At 41.4% G+C, this 17139-nt stretch overlaps 1 protein-coding gene across 2 annotated transcripts in view; it reads right to left on the bottom strand.

Annotated features, from left to right (window-relative positions):
- LOC101983163 (membrane-bound transcription factor site-2 protease) overlaps positions 1 to 15096 on the bottom strand; it is a 49320-nt gene extending 34224 nt beyond the window's left edge. For both annotated transcript variants that reach the window (XM_005358814.3, XM_013350607.2), the window contains exons 1-3: positions 14887 to 15096; positions 10643 to 10791; positions 8671 to 8872 (exon numbers count right to left, since the gene is read on the bottom strand). In XM_005358814.3, the coding sequence (XP_005358871.1) occupies positions 8671 to 8872; positions 10643 to 10791; positions 14887 to 14961 (426 nt within the window). In that variant the 5' untranslated portion in view covers positions 14962 to 15096. The remainder of the gene's footprint in view (positions 1 to 8670; positions 8873 to 10642; positions 10792 to 14886) is intronic.
- Between the last annotated feature and the right edge of the window lie 2043 nt (positions 15097 to 17139).

Raw genomic sequence — 17139 nt, 5'->3', positions numbered from 1 at the left:
AAAGAAAGAACCACCTGCCTCAGTCTCCAGAGGGACAGAAGGCTGGGATTATGTCTGCATTATACCATACCTAACTCAATGTGCCCTTCTTGGGGGGCTGCAGAGATGGCTCAGTAGTTAAAAGTACTTGTTATTATAGAGGATCCATACCCATATCTTGGCTCCCAACAATTCATAATCCCAGTTCCAGGGAATGTAGCAGAGATGTAGTGTGCATATATGCATTAAGGTAAAACATTCATACATATAAAATAAATTTTAAAAAATTTAGATTTATGTGTATGAGTGTTTTGTTTGTATGTGTATATATATGTGTACCACATTTGTATGTGTATATATATGTGTACCACATATGTGTGAGGTGCCCATGAGGTTAGACGAGGGTCATCAGATCCCCTGGAACTGGAGTTATGGATGGTCATGAACCACCATATAGGTTTTGGGAATCAAACCTGGTCCTCATTAGTGCAACAAATGCTCTTAACATCTGAGACACCTCTCTAGCTACTACCTTGGTTTTCGAGACAAGATCTCTCTCACCAGAACCTGGAGTTCAATAATTAGGCTAGGCTGCCTGGCCAGAAAGTCCCAAGAATTCTCCTGCTTCTACCTTCTTGAATTGGAATTGTGAGTGTGCACAACTAGGCCTGTTTTTTTGTTTTAATTTTTGTTTTAGACCAGCATATCAAGAAGGTTTTTAATACTACATTATATTTTGTGGAATGGGTTGTTGGTCATTTAACTATTTGACAAGTTTTTCCTTCTTTGTAATTATTTTTGTGATTTGATTATTTAATTCTCAAGTGTGAACTTTTGTGTGTGTGCAAGCACACATGCCTCTACACAGACACGCAGAAGCCATAGAGGGTGTCTGCCTCTATGTCTCTCCACCTGACCTAATTAATTAATTGCTGCACGCAGGTACAGTTTGCCTGTGGAAGCTAGAGGACAACATGAAGGAACGGGCTCTCTCCTTCCGATATGTGGGTTCTGCGGATAGCACTAAGGTCATCAGGCTTAGTGGCTAGTGCCCTTCCCCTCTGAGCCATCTTGTTGGCCCTCTGTAGGCTATGTTTTCAGACAGGGTCTCTTGCTGAACCTGAAGCTTCAACATTTCAGCTAGCGAGCTCCAGAGATGAGCCTGTGTTCACCACATAGTACTGGGCTTGCAGGCTGCAAAGCCATGTGGGTGCTGGGAATCTGAACTCAGACCCTCTTGCCTTTCACAGCCAAGTGCTCTTATTTCCACTGAGCCATCTCTTCATTCAAAAAGTTAGTGACAAATCTGACTTAGCACAGTGGAATTTTTTTTCAGTTTATCACTATGCTACTTCTTATACTTGTTTACTTCTTTCTGTACTGGCTGGTTTTGTGTGTCAACTTGACACAAGCACCACCCACAATGGGCTGGGCCCTCCCTCACCAATCACTAATTAGTAAAATTAATTACAACTGCCTTACAACTGGATCTTTTTTTTTAAAGATTTATTTATTACGTATACAATATGGCTCTTGCATGTACACCTCCATGACAGAAGAGGGCACCAGATCTCATTACAGATGGTTGTCAGCCATCATGTCGTTGCTGGGAATTGAACTGAGGACCTCTGGAAGAGCAGGGAGTGCTCTTAACCTCTGAGCCATCTCTCCAACCCCCTTACAACTGGATCTTATGAAGGCATTTTCTCAGCTGAGGTTCCCTCATATAGATAACTCTAGCTTGTGTCAAGTTGACATGACTAGCCAGCACAACTGATCCCTTGTCAGCCTGACACACAAACACATCACTATTGAGCCACAACCCTTCCTTTCTTATTTGTCAAGATCTCACATTAAAATCATAAATAACTTTAAAAGTCCTACAGTTTTTACAAATTCAAATACATTAAAATTTCTGTCTCTTTAAACTATCCAATTTTGCCAGGTGGTAGTGGTGCACATCTTTAATCCCAGCACTCAGGAGGCAGAGGTAGGCAGATCTCTGTGAGCCTGAGGCCAGCCTGGTCTACAGAGTAAGTTTCAGGAAGGCTTCAAAACTACAGAGAAACTCTGTCTCAAAAACAAAAAATCCAATTTCTCTAAAAATCCAAAATCTCTTTTAAAAGTTTAAAGTCTTTCAGCTGTGGGCTCCTGTAAAAATCAAAATCATATATCTTCACATTTCAAGAGTGAAGACCCAGGGCACAGTCACAATCAAATCAAAACCAAACCAAACCTAACCGTGTAAATAACACCAATGGACTCCACTCAATGATCTATCTTCTGGGTCACTCCAGGGGCTTCGGTCACTTCCTATGCTCTGCCCTCTGCAGCACACATAGCTTATCTTCTAGGCTCTGCTTGGCTCCACTCCGCTGCTGCTGTCCTTGGTGGTTATCCCAATCATACTGTTGTCTCTAAAACTTCTGGGGTCTTCTGGGGCAACTGGACTGCACTGTCAACATCTCTTCATGACCCCTTCAATCTTGGGCCTTCAACTGCCACTGAGGCTCCACCTTCACCAATGGCCTCTTCTGGCCTCTCACAGTGCCAAGCCTCAACGGCTCTCCATGACCCCTTCATGCCTTCAAAACCTGGGTGACCCTTACACTACCAAGTTCAGCTGCCAGCACAAGGTACAACCTAGGCTGCCTCTGGAACCCAGCTTCTCTGTGCTCTCAGGAAATACTTCCCAGATTTCACCCTAACAATGCTGGTCTGTTCTTAATCAATGCCAGATTCTCAGCTCCTGCCAACTAGCATCGAGTATCCAAGCTCTGCAAAAATTTCACTTTAGGAGTTCTGGTATCTCGTTAATCATAGCTGACTCTTCAGCCCCAGCTACCACAATGCCACAATGCCAGACTCTTAAATCAAAACAGCAAATGGCCATGATAGTCTTTAATCTGCCTTCTGAAACTTCACAAGCCAGGCCTCCATCCTCTGCACTGCTCTCAAAATTGTTTTTTTTTTCTTCCCGAGACAGGGTTTCTCTGTGTATCTTTGGCTGTTCTGGAACTTTGTAGACCAGGCTGGCTTCGAACTCACAGCCTGCCTCAGCCTCCCAATGGCTGGGATTAAAGGTGTGTGCCACCATCCTGACTCTGCTCTCAACTTTCTTCCAAGCTTCCAAAGAACAGCCCACTGAGCTCTCAACACTCACTGGCTAGCCACCAAACACCAACAAAGTCTAGCCACAATCTACCTGAAAACATGGTCAGGTCTGTCACAGCAATACCCCACAATCCTGACCTTTTCTTAGTTAGGGTTTATATTGTTGCAACAAAACACCATGACAAAAAACAAGTTGGGGAGGAAAGGGTTTGTTTATTTGGCTTACACTTCCATATTATTGCCTATCACTGAAGGAAGTCAGGACAGGAACTCAAACAGAGCAAGAATCTGGAAGCAGGGGTGCTAATTATTTTACAGGCTTGCTCCTTATGGCTTGTTCAGACTGCTTTCTTTTTTTTTCTTTTAAAGATGTATTTATTTAATATGTATATAGTGATCTGTCTGCAAGTCTGCCTGCAGGCCAGAAGAGGGCACCAGATCTCATTATGGATGGTTGTGAGCTACCATATGGTTGCTGAAAATTGAACTCAGGACCTCTGAAAGAGCAACCAGTGCTCTTACCACTGAGCCATCTCTCCAGACCCTCAGCCTTCTTTCTTAATGAACCCAGGACCAGTCCAAGAATGGAACCACCCACAATGGACTGGGCCCTCTCCGTGTTCATTAATTGAATAAAAATGACTTCTAGGTGGATCTCATGGAGGCATTTCCTCAACTGAGGCTCCTTGCTCTCTGATGACTCCAGCTTGTGTCAAGTTGACACAAGATTAGCCTGCATGGATACATACATCTTATCAAACTGCTCTCTTAAAAAAAAAGACCTAGCTCTATCTTTAGGCAAGCTCATTTTATTCAAATCTGCAATCTCAGTAGTCTATTCATGACTCAACCGGCTTTTCCTGATGTAATTCATAAATTTGTTGTTTTATTTGAAACAGGGTGACAAGTAACTTGGTAGGGAGAGTAGCCTGACCTTGACCTTACAGTGATCCTCCTGCCTCTGCCTCCTGAATATTGGGATTACAGACATACACTATCATGTTCAGCTGTGTTCCTGTATTCCTCTCTTTCTAGTCTGTTAACTACACTTCAAACACTAGTATTGCTCCCTTGTAATACATGTCATAAATGTATCATCCGCTTTATTTGCCATATAATCTTACTTTGCTTTTAATTTTTGGTATTACAAAAACTTATCAAATCTATTAATATTCAACATCTCCTAAAACATCAAGACTGACTGTAAATGTAAACCATGGGCCCTGGGTGATGATGGACAGTAACAAGTAGACCACTCTGGTTGGGGCAGCTGTGTTTGTGTGGGAAGTACTTGGGAAATCTCTATATTTCCTCTCAATACTGCTATAAACTTAAACCTGCTCTAAAAACAACATCTTTAGAAATCAAAAATAATTAAGAACAAAAATATACTGTTTACTGTTGTGTAAAAACATCCCACAGTTCTGATGTCCTCATTCCATAGTCACGTGAATTAAGAGCATGGATTTTCCTCTGCTTTCCAGGCCTTTTGTTAGACTGAGTTTTGCTGCTCTCTCAATCAGACTTTGTTTTGGGCTGCACAGCAGATGCGTAATCAAAGAGGGGTCTGCAGCATGCAGCTCACTCATTCTCGAAATTCCACTGATTCCACGTGTTTGTTCTTTGATTATGAAATCCATTTCCATAATCAACATTCTGAATGTGCGTGTGTGTGCACTATCTTGTTATCTCCAATTCTCTTTATTTAGACCTTACTGAACAACTCTTCTCTTTCACAAATATCAGCGTCCCTTGTGCTCCACCATTTCTCCATTCCCAAGCTGGATAAGTCATCTGTTCAGCTTAGTAGCTTTCCTGTTTCTGATACCTCTTTAAACGCATTGCCTTAAGATTAGCTCTCATTCAAACTCTCTAAGCTCACAAAATAACCAACACCAAAACACAGCTTGCCTTTATTTCAAATAACTCAACTCATTTTATGTACCCAGCTCTCTGTCCCTTCTCTTCTGGATACACTAATAAGGCAAGGTAAGAGTCTGAGTTCGTGACTCACGGTAGCGACAGATGGCAGGTCTTACTGGCTGGCAACAGTACAAGATGACCATCTGTCCCTGATATGACTGCACAGAGTATTAGATGTACCAGAACACTGAACGCAGAACACTCTTTCAACAGCACACAGTGCCAGGGTTGTGGGAATTAATACTGAACAAGGCTGCAGGGAATTAGAGGGGAAGCCAGAAGTACTTTCTTAAGCTCCAAGGGCTAGTTTAAAGACGAGACAAGGCACTTTCAAAATTATACACAAATATGCCTGGTAGACTCCTGGGCTTCTGGCTTTTTAATGGTTCCAAAGCACAGCACACCTGGTATTTTTATAAACGCTGAATAAACTGAGAAGCAAAGAGAAGAATAATTTCCTCTCTACCCAACAACTGCCATTGGAATTCCAGCAGGCAGATAGGCCAATGATCAGGATTTCTCTAAACGGGCTTCCTTCAGATTTTCTCTCAATGGGCTTCCTACCCTCTTCTTTCTTGTCCTCTAACTAATTGTATAACCAAAAGTCATCCTTAGGGGCTGGAGAGATGGCTCAGAGGTTAAGAGCATTGCCTGTTCTTCCAGAGGTCCTGAGTTCAATTCCCAGCAGCCACATGGTGGCTCATAACCATCTGTAATGAGGTCTGGTGCCCTCTTCTGGCCTGCAGGCATACACAGAGACAGAATATTGTATACATAATAAATGAATAAATATTTTTTAAAAAAGTCATCCTTAAACTGTCCCCATAACCTCCAGTGTCCCATGAAGTTAACTACTGCTGAGAATTGTAATGAAAAGCCATCACTTGTATTCTGTATTTCTCCCCTTTAGAAACCGTTTGAGAATTCGATACATACAATGTGTTTTGAGCAAACCCACCCTCCATTCTCAATCCTCCTACTCCTTCCGTATCCCACCACCACCTTTCCCGCCCAACTTCGTCTGTTCTTTTTTAACCCACTGAATGCTCTTAGTGTTGCCACTATGTGCATGGGTATAGGACCATTTTCTGCCGGGTAGCCTCTCAGGGGCCTTTATTCTCTTTGCAGCAAACTTAGCTTATATCTTTATTATTTCTAGCATGAATCATTCCACCTGTACTCTTAAATGGTCTCTCCATCTTTGATCTAACTGTGGTGCATTTTGCACAGAACGCTAGGTAAAAGAGAAAATTTCTAGAAGGGTCTTTCATAGTCTAGGTACTACCTATATCACTCATCTTATCTTCTACTTTTCATACTGTTTTCTTATAATATGCTTACCTAAACTTTTACCACAGTACTCATAAGGGCAGGTCAAAATTATGCATACTTCTTTGAATGAATGAACCAACCTATCTCCTCACCCACCTCCCTTCTTTCCTCCTTTTTTTTCTCTCTCTCTTCCCTTCCCTTCACCCTTAAATGGCCCCCCGGGGCCCAATGCATGCCAGACAAGTGATCTATCATGAAGTTGTGCCTCCCAACACTTTCTTTTACTTTTTACATAGGAGAGGTTCTCACTAAGTTGCCCATGCCATGTTGGCCTTAAAATTGCTTTGTAGCCAAGGCAAGTTTACAATACTCCTGCCTCAGCCTCCTGAATCGTTGGGATTATAGGCCTGCATCACAAGGCCTGGCTTTTATTTGTCTTTCTAAAAGAGAGAAACGTAATGTGCATAGACTACTCTTATCATCACGGAGATAGACATCCTATTTACTAACTCTGATCATGGGCAAATGTCTCTGGGCTTTCACTTTTCTCATCTGTAAGTCAGGGAGAACAAAATAAACTTCATGAGTGTATCCTGTCTATTAGCCATGTGATAAGAACAAAATAAAACATATATAGAGACTTCCTTTGGAAAACATTGCCTGTTACCTACTTCTTTATGATCACTGGGATAATTCTGTCTTCCATGTTACAGTGATCCTTCCATTCCTGGGTGCTGAGTTCTCACTGAGTCCCATCTTCCTTTTCCAGGCTATATGGACTGTCCTCACCCTTTCCTAGTGTCAGGTACACCTTACACTCCATTTGTGACCACAGCGACTTGTATAATGTCCAATCAAATAACGATCATAGCATCTCACCTTCTAGACTAAAAAGTTTCACGAGTGTGAGCACTGGGTTTTGTTCCCTAGGTAACTGGGACCCAGTACATGGCCAGTAGGCAGGAAACGTTCATCTCATAAATATTTACTTAAGAAATACATCATGTCTTACGCAGCTTCACCTGAAAAATCGCCTCAACTTCTAAGAAAGAGTTGTGACCATCTTTACTACTCTCTATAAATTACATGTAAGTTTTTCTCCGTTGGCCCAACTTAGCAGAGGTCATAGAGATATTTCTTTTTTTCCGAAAAATCTGTTCGTAACCCTTAAATGTCTCATAAACAAGGGACATGATTAAATACAATATTTATAACTCATGGACTAGAAACTACAAATATAAAAATATAATTCAGAAATACTTAAATAAAAGCTGAACACATCTGAAGCAAAAGTGAGCCAATGTCGAGCACTCTTGCAAACTGAGGGTGGCAAAGGTAAGAGATAAGTGCAGGAGCGACAGCTCAGGAGTGGAGCACTTGGTGGCCAAGCATGATGCTGTATTTTCAAACCCCAGTACTGCCAGAAGCCTACACATGTGCTTTAAAGTAAGAACTACTATAATACCTTACAAGCAAAGGAATAAAACTTAGCACATATTTTTTTAATATTAAGAAATCACAAGGTGGAGACTGGAGAGATGGATCAGCAGTTAGGAGCATTTACTGCTTTTGCAGAGGACCCGGATTTGGTTCCCAGCATCTACACAGTGGCTCACAACTGTCTATAAGTACACTTCCAGGGAATTCAATGCCACCTTTTGGCCTCTGGATACCAGGCATGCATATAGTATACATACATGTAGGTAAAACACTCAAACACAGAAAATAAATTAAATTCTAAAAAAAAAATCACAACATACGTGTAATGAATCTTATCTGAAATCTCAATACTTGGAGGTTTGTGGGCAACTTGGGCTATATTACAAATACTAGGCTAGTCCAACTAACAGAAAGTAGTTTCAAAGAAATATCAGTGGCCAAAAATGTCTTATGTCTTTGCCCCTAACTCTAATCTTATACCTTTAATTAAAAGATTATTAGTTAAATTTTGAAAACCATGAAAAGGACAGGGAGTGCTGCACAACATTACGATGTAGCTTACTTTCATGTTCTAGAGATCTCAAGTCAGAATGCTTACTCCTTGCAACAAATAATCATTTCACATCTCAAGTAGACAACCTGAGTTAAGGGGAACCTGTACTGGCTGTCTGTCTTATTGGTTGTCAATATATTCTCTTTACAGGTATTGCCACTGTCATCAAATATTGTGACAATTTCTGCTAATCTTGCACTAATGGTTTTTGGTTAAGTGTGTAATTTGAAAAATTATGAGGTGTTTTACTTTAATGTTTATGTTATACACTATAGGTATACTAGCCAGAAAAATATATCTATGTTTTCAGCAATTTAAAGCGAAAAAGAACAATGTAAATAATTTTTAAAAAATAAAATAAAAAATAAAGCAAAAAAGAGTATACTTACCACAACTTGCAACACCTGTTCATTGTGAAGAGAGGAGGAAGAGGAAGAGGAAGAAGAGGAAGAGGAGGAAGAAGAAGAGGAAGAAGAGGAAGAGGAGGAAGAGTCAGCCATCATCTGTGCCAAAGTCTGCATCAGTGTTTTTCCAAGGAGAAAAAATGAACTGAACATGGCAATTACACCAAACACCATTCCAAAATTGAACCTGGCAACAAGGACAAAAGCAAACATGTAAGTGTACAATTCTTCACAATGCATATATTAACAAAACAACTAACTGGCCACGTTTCATTACTTTTAAACAATGGATGAAATTACCAAAAGCTGGCCTTGTTTACGCTATCTAAACTATCTGACTGACTCATAGGCAGTTCAAACAAACTAAAATACTCCGACACCCAAAAAGCTGAATATTATTGCTAGTTTTAAAAGGGGGCTAAAGGGTTTCCTTTCCATTTATATAGCACTGTTTGATTGTGTTTAATATAGTTAGGAATGCTCTTAAGATTGAGGCACGCATTTCATTTTTTACTCATTCTACCATCGCCATCTTATTTTAGCTTCACTTTGTGATAAACTAGTTTAAATACCAATGGAGTATCAAATCTAATACTTTTATTATTCTGTTATTTTAATAATTAAAACTCTTTTACACTTGGAACTAATCTGTTCGTTTTCATACATTCTGTTGTGAAATTGAAGGTTGTAGAATTGTTTATAATATTGTTTTTATTGTTCATAGAATTTGAAGTATTATCTATTTTTAATTATGACTTTTATTTACTTTTTTAAATAAATCATGGTCTAGGCTTAAGCAGTTTTATTAGTCTTTTCAAAAACTGAATTTTAGGTTTGCCTATTTTTATTACTATATACTTTTTTATTATCTAATTGTTTACATTAGTTTGAACACATCTGGAACTTACATTTGTTATTTGTGATATATATAAGAGAGAGAGAGAGAGAGAGAGAAAGAGAGAGAGACAGAGAGAGAGACAGAGAGAGAGACAGAGAGAGACAGAGAGAGAGACAGAGAGAGAGACAGAGAGAGAGAGACAGAGAGAGAGACAGAGAGAGAGAGAGAGAGAGAGTCTCAGTAACTAACCGACTGGCCTGGAACTTGCTATGTTGTCCAGATTTCCCTCACATTCTCAATTCTCCTGCCTCGGTATTCTGAGTGCTGGGATTCCTATTCGAAGCTTTATTTTTTTAACAAAAGGTAATTTAGAGGACACTATTCAAGAACCCCATATTCGCCGAAATAAGAACCTGCTATGAGGAGCTGGTGGCATGTCTAGAGATTAAGAGCACTGGCTGTTCTTGCAGAAGATCCAGGTTCAGTTCCTAGTTTCTAGGACCACATGATGGCTCACAACTGTCTGCCACTCCAGTTCCAGGGTATATCATAGCTGCCTGGTTCCTGGGAGTACTGCAAGCAGGTGGTACACATTCAGCAAACATACAAAATAAAAGTAAATAAATCTTAAAAAAGAAATTGTTAGGACATTAGGTATTCCAAAGACCATGTAAAATACAAAGCCATAAATTTCCCTAAGTGCCTTACTTACTTACTTATGTATATATTTATTTTATTTTACTTTATATGCATCCTCTGTAAGAACAGCAAATGTTCTTAATGGTTAAACCACCTCTCCAGTCTCTCTTATTTATTTTTGTTTGTTTGCTTGTTTGTTTGTTTGAGACAATGTTCTTATGTAGCTCGGACTGGCCTCAAACTTGAAATCTAACTTAGGATGGCCTCAAACTTGTGATCCTTTGTGATCAAACTTGTGATAAGAGGTATGCACCACTATGGTCAGGTACCATGATTTTTAGTGTATGAAAAAGCACAATGATACAATTGTTTATATATATATATATATATATATATATATATATATATATATGCTAGTTCTGATGATCATAATTTAATTAAATTACTAATTTAACCCCCAAAATTAAAGATGAAAAGTACCATTGGTAAAGCATCCTTGCTTTCCGCCGTCCCCAACTGTAAAAGGCACGATTAAAAACTGAAGTTTGCCATCTTATATGAAAAGGAGAGATGCTCAATCCATTGGTTTTCAGCCAGTCTTCATAAGAATGTTTAAAATACGCAGATGACTAAGAGAAAAAAAAGTTCAACATCACTCAAATTTGAAGAACACATTTATAACATAAGTAAAGAACTAAATAAAGGTTAAAACAGAAAGAAAATAAGTACTTTGTATATGAAACCAAGATGTTAGTGGCTCAACAACACTGATTCTCAACCTTACTAATGCCGAGACCCTTTAACAGAGCTCCTCGTGTTGTGGTGACCCCCAAGATTAAAATTATTTTTGTTGCTACTTCATAACTGTAATTTTGCTACTGTTATGAATCGTAATATAAATATCTGTGTTTTCCGATGGTCTTAGGTGACATGAAGAAAGGGCCATTTGATTCCCCACAAAGGGGTCTCAACCCATAGGTTGAGAAACCACAGGTTGATAATATTTTTTGAGATAGTTTCACAAAACTCAGGCTGGCCTCATTTCCATGTAGTCAAGGACAACCTGGAATTTCTGATCCTCTTGACTCCACTTCTCAAATACAGAGATTACAGGCATTTGACATGTCTGGTTTAAGTAGTGCTGAGAGCAAACCTAGGAATTCATGCATGCTAGGCAAGCACTCCACAAACTGACCTACAAATCCCAGCCTGAAATGTACATAATCTTAAAGCCTTACATTTACCCTTCAAAGTATCAAAGGTCCAGATTAACTGGGTAGCTGGGTTAGGGTCCAGGGAAATACAGTCTAAAGGCAAAATCTGGTTTATAGCCTACAATATAAGAATGGTTTTAAAATTTTAAGGGATTTTAAAAAAAACAAAAAACCAACTACTGGGGCTGTGGTTCTGTTAGTTACTTGTCTAGGTACTATGATAGAGGGCAGTTTTAAGAAGAGTTTAATTTGACTCACAGCTCCAGAGGATAGCCCATCACGGAGCAGAAACTCTGGTGGCTGGAGCTTGGGGAGGTTGGTGGTGGAGGCAGCTAGTCACATTACATCCACAGTAGGGAGGCAGAGGGAGCTAAGAGCTTGCATTTAGGTGCTTTCTCCTTTTCAGTCCAGTCCAGGAATCCACCTCATGGGAACCCACATTTAGGGTTGGCTTTTTTCTCTTAATTATCCTAATCAAGAAAATCCCTCGCAGCCCCCTTCAGGGAATTGTTTCTGTGGTGACTCTAAATCCCACTAAATTAACCATCAAAAGTGGCCAGCACAGCGGTGTGCCCGTAATCCCACCACTTCCCTTTAGAAGGAAAGGCAGAAGTATCTCTACAAATTCACAGCCAGCGTAGTTGACATCGTGAGTTCCAGGCCAGCCACATGCGCACAGAGGAATGCTGTCTCAACCCTATCTCCTCTAAACAGACAATAAAACCCAAGAATATTTAACAGAGACTCCATGAACCATAAAGCTTAAGATACTTACTAATTCAGCCCTTAAAATACCCCGACCTTGCAAGGCAGTGGTGGCACACAACTTTAATCCTAGCACAGCGGAGGCGGAGACAGGTGGATCTCTGTGAGTTCAAGGTCAGCCTGGTCTAGAGGTTAGTTCCAAGTCGAGCTACAGAGAGAAATCCTGTGGGGGGGGGGGCAAACTTGACCCCTGCTTAGAACAATGAAGTACATAGAAATATGTGAGTCAAAAATGCAAGCCACATATAATTTTAAACGGTCTAGTAGCCAGATTTTAAGATGGGGAGATTCATTCTCACGTATTTGTAATCTATAATAGCCAAGTTATCATTTTAATGTGTAACCATTTTAAGAACACTGAGACACTTGTTTCTAGTATTCTTTGAAATGTGGCATCAAAATTATACTCATAGCACGTCTCCATTCAGAAAAGCTTTTTCAAATGCTAGGTAGCCACAAACAGAACTACCACAGTGGACAGCACAGGTTATTTTACCTCCACACAAAGGAAAGAAGTCTTTCGAGATCATTTTTAGACTTCCAGTGGCTTCAAAAGAAGACTTAGCTTAGTGTGAATCAGTATTTTCTATTTTCATCTAAGGAAGCCTCAAGTTAAACCACTTTTGGACAAATGAAAGTACAAAATTTACCTACTGTCTTCTCGATCTCCACAGCAGCTCTTAAATTTCCCCAGGGGTTCCAGTGCTAGCTGCTTACAAACAGTCTCAAGGGTCTTTTCTTTTTGAAAGCTTGACTAAAGGTAGATCTATAAATACCAAGGCAGTTACAGAAAGCCCCGGAAGTACTGTCATCTGTATGAAAAATGCATTTGTCCTACAAGGCTATGCCAGCTCTTTTTCCCATCATAAAGATTGACCTGAGTCTGAATGCCAGTATCTGTAATTGTCTCTACTGTCTTCTGACATCATTTTAAGTCTGCTTGTTTCCCAGGACGTGACAAGGAGATTGGCACACCCGTGCAGCAGCAGTCTCCTGTGGAAAGCTAGAAAAGTCAAAGGCAGAACAGAAGACCAAGAGAAGGTGAATGCTCTTTAAAAAAAGGCAAGGTCTTGGACACTGGAAAGATAGCTTAGCCCATAAAGCAGTGGCTGCTCTTCCAGAGGACCCAGATTCAAATTCTAGTACCCAGCCGTAACTCCAGTTCCAGGGGACCTTACCATCTCTTCTGACCACCAAGGGCAACGAATGCATGCAGTGTACATACAAGCAGACAAAACAGTCATAGTCACCTTTTTTAAAGGTAAGGTCTCTCCATTCCCCGGACACTGCGCAGAGTGCCATTGCTCCGGGGTTGACACTTTCATGAAGATAGAGGATGCCCCAGAAATTAAAGCCACATCCTCATCATCCACTTACTTGTCCAGGGACAGACTGCACAAGTCTGATGAGTTCCTTTTATTTAGGAATTCTTTCCACATATGAAGCGAGAAGAAATCACATGGCTTTTTTTTTTAACCTAATCAGCAAATTACTGCGGCCTGTGCTGCTAAACACTACGCCCAATCCACTGCGTCAGTGGTGCCCAAACAAATGTGCAGGGGGATCTTGGTAAGCTGCAGACTCCAACTATACAGGGCTGTGGTGAGACCTGAGAGGCTGGCACTCTAACAAGTGCCAGATCATCCAAGTGTTACTGGTCGTTGCCCTTCAGATCTAGGTAGTATATTATGGAGATCCATTAATATAATCCTCTCCATAATTTCAGGTGACCCTTCCTGAGGCTTCGGTAGTAATTTGCCCAAGGTCACAAAGGTTAGGAATTGACAGAGCCAGGCCTCCTAAGGACAACACTTCATAGATCTGGCTTTAAAGTTTAAGTAAGACAAAGAAGCACAGGGTCCATTTCATTTTACTGTTATCTAAGCCACGATGCCGTGAGGCATTTTATTTAAAAGAACACGTGAAGGTTTTACTATTCATGATTGTAATTTTTAAACCCTTGGGAATTTCTACGCTTATGCTCTCCACACCCATTCCATGCTAAGGGTGTCTAAAGCATGTGCTCAGACAACTGGTGAAATTTCTTTTTACTATTCCAACACCCACAACTTTCAAAAAACACACTGCATGCCCAGGGTGTGTAGTAGCAAATGTGGCTATCTAAATTCTTGGGACTTAAGCATGCTACTTTAAAATATGCTCTGTGGGTCAGCACCATCTGCAGGACAGAGGAACTGGTTGGAAATACAGAATCTCAGCTTTCCTTCCAGACCTGCTGAATCAGAATCTAAATTTTAACGGGAACCTCGGGTGCTCAAGTGCACTTTCGAGTTAGACACCGGTGATTAAAATCACGTTTTGATTTCGATTCATCCCAATACCAGCAGGGGCTCAAGGGTCGTAACCTTAGCACAAAGACGGAAAACAATGCCATTTCCTAAGCGGATGTTTTAATTTCTTTCCTCCTTCGAGCCCTGCCTCCCAAGCCCACACCACAGGCTCCTCCCGGGAAGAAGTCAAAAGCTGCAGGGATCCGGAGCCCGCAATGCGGCTGCGGCGCAGGCCGCCACACCCCTCCCGCAGCATGCCCCGCTTCATTTACTCCGCCGGACGGAGGCACCACGCGGAAGGGTGCGCGTAGACACCACCGACAGAGCGGGTTCCAGCTCCTCCCGCCCACCGGAGGAAACTTGGCAAAGGAGGAAGAAAGGCCTCGGGCAACACGGGGCCATGAGCACCAGCATTGTACTCCACCGGCTAGGGCCTTAGGCCCGAGGCCCTCACCTTCAACACCAAGTCGGCCAGGTAGATGGCGGTCCAACCACCCACCACCACCACCAGCAGCGACACCGGAATCATGGTAGCAGTGGATGGACGGTGGGCCCCGGCGTCCTCCTCCTGCGATCCACAATCAGTCTACCGCCCGGCGCCTTTCAGCCCCGGCATCCGCGCAGGAACCAAGTTGCTACCGGGTCCCTTGCTCCACTGGCAACGTTTCCCTCCGGACCCTTCCGGTGAGGACACTCAGCCGGTTTGGTGCATGCCGGAAAAAGCACGAGTTTCTTTTCCTGGGACGCTCCGGCTCAGTAGTTCTCTGCTGCTAGAGTTCTAGTGTTTCTTTAGGCTTGGCCCTTCCTGCTCTCTGCTTTCCTTTCGCACTGATTTTAATCTCCGATTTGTTGTGCTTTTTTGTTTGAGGTTATCAAAAATAATCATACACCTCCACATTCAAATCAACCACGTCTCTTTGTAACCGGTTTGTTTACGGCCACATCGTAATGGAGATCTCAGTTGTTCGTATTGATAAGTGTAACTGTCTGTGTACCATAGTCCAAAAGGAAGCATTTCTATTCCTGGAATTTCCTCCTAGCTTCCCTTCCCTGTCATCTTTTTCCCCTGTTCCGTTCTAATTTTTTTTAATATTTAATTTTGCATAAGTAGAATCGCACTGTTTAAATAAGGATTATTTCACGCGACATTTTAATTGCCACTTTTGTTTGTCTTTTTTGTTCTGTTTTTTTTTGTTTGTTTGTTTGTTTTGTTGGTTGGTTTTGGTTTTGGTTTTTTGAGACGGTTTCTCTATAGCTTTGCCACCTGACCTAGAACTCACTTGGTAGACCAGGCTGCCCTCGAACGCATGGAGATCCGCCTGTCTCTGCCTCTCGAGTGCTGGGATTAAAGGTGTGTGCCACCATTGCCCAGCTGAAACCCTGTCTTAAAAACAAAAACAGCGCTGTTATACAGAGAAACCCTGTCTTGGGGGGAAAAAAAGCCAGGGTCTCACTATGTAGTCCCGGCCTGGCATTCACTATGTACACCAGACTGGCCTCGAGCTCTCAGAGATCCACCTGCACCAAATACCTGACTGTTGATTAATTTTTAAAAAACTACTATTCCATATTGGATGGAGCTTTAGGGCTGGCAAAATTACTCATCAGGTAAAGGCACTTGCTGCCAAGTCTACCTACCTGGGTTCAATCCCAGGGAATGACTTGACAGGAGAGAACCAGCCCTTGCAGATTGTCCTTTGATTTACTCACACATGAAATAAGTAAATAAATAAGTTAGGTAAAACTTTTAAAAAATTGGAACATTGACCGTCTATCAGTGAAGTAGAGTGTGGTTCTCAGCTTTGGTTGCACATTAGCTTCACCAGGGGCCTTTAAAATTCCTGATGCTTATTGTACAGCCGGAAGCAATTCAATCAGAGGCTCCGTGAAACAGACCCAAGCCTGTATCCTTTACATCCCAATCAGGTCACTGTGCAGCTCAAGTGTAGAGCTACCAAACTAGATAATCTCCCGAGGTAAGGACCTCAGGGTTTTGAGCAAGCCGAGGATGTACTGTAACTAATCCTGAGTTACCCACTCTAGCTGCATTTTCTCTTTTTTAAAACGAAGTGTCTGTATCCCAAACTGACCTCAGATCCCTAGACAGCAAAAGAAACTTCTGGTCCTCTTTATCTGCACTTTCTGGGTGCTCGACACTGTTGCGTGCTGCGATGAGGAGAAATGCGAGACAAAGTTACATCTGCTTTCTTGGGACTTCAGCTCCAGAGCGGAAAGAAGTGAGCTAACTCTGGACAGACGCTATCAGGCTGCCTTCGTTCAACAAAAGGAGCAGCATGCTTTTACTGGTTCTTTTTGGGGCGAATGGGGTGATTTGGCAATTGTCTGGCTATCATGGAAAGATAGGCGTGCACCACCACTGCCCAGCTATACTTTACATTTTTAACTTTATAGCAGTGAATTTTAAATGGCCTTGGATTTTCTAAGCTTTTAATCCCTCTAACAAAAAATGACAGACATTGGCTGAAACAATAAGCTGTATAAATATATTTACTGCTCAAAATTTCACAAAACTAAATGAACATGATTGAAATTTTATTTGCATACTATTTTCCAGATGTTCTTCTGTATAAATGTGTTACAATTTGTACTTTTGAATTTCCCGGTCTATTGGTACAATGTTACATTTGATTTGACCTTTGTTTGCTTTTATATAATGGCTCTGCGGCTTTAACCTTGTTCCTTCCTG

This window comes from Microtus ochrogaster, chromosome X (assembly GCF_000317375.1).
Source record: "Microtus ochrogaster isolate Prairie Vole_2 chromosome X, MicOch1.0, whole genome shotgun sequence".
NCBI lineage: Eukaryota > Metazoa > Chordata > Mammalia > Rodentia > Cricetidae > Microtus > Microtus ochrogaster.
The sequence above is the reverse complement of the archived record's forward strand: the minus strand, read 5'-3'. Positions and strand labels throughout refer to the sequence as shown.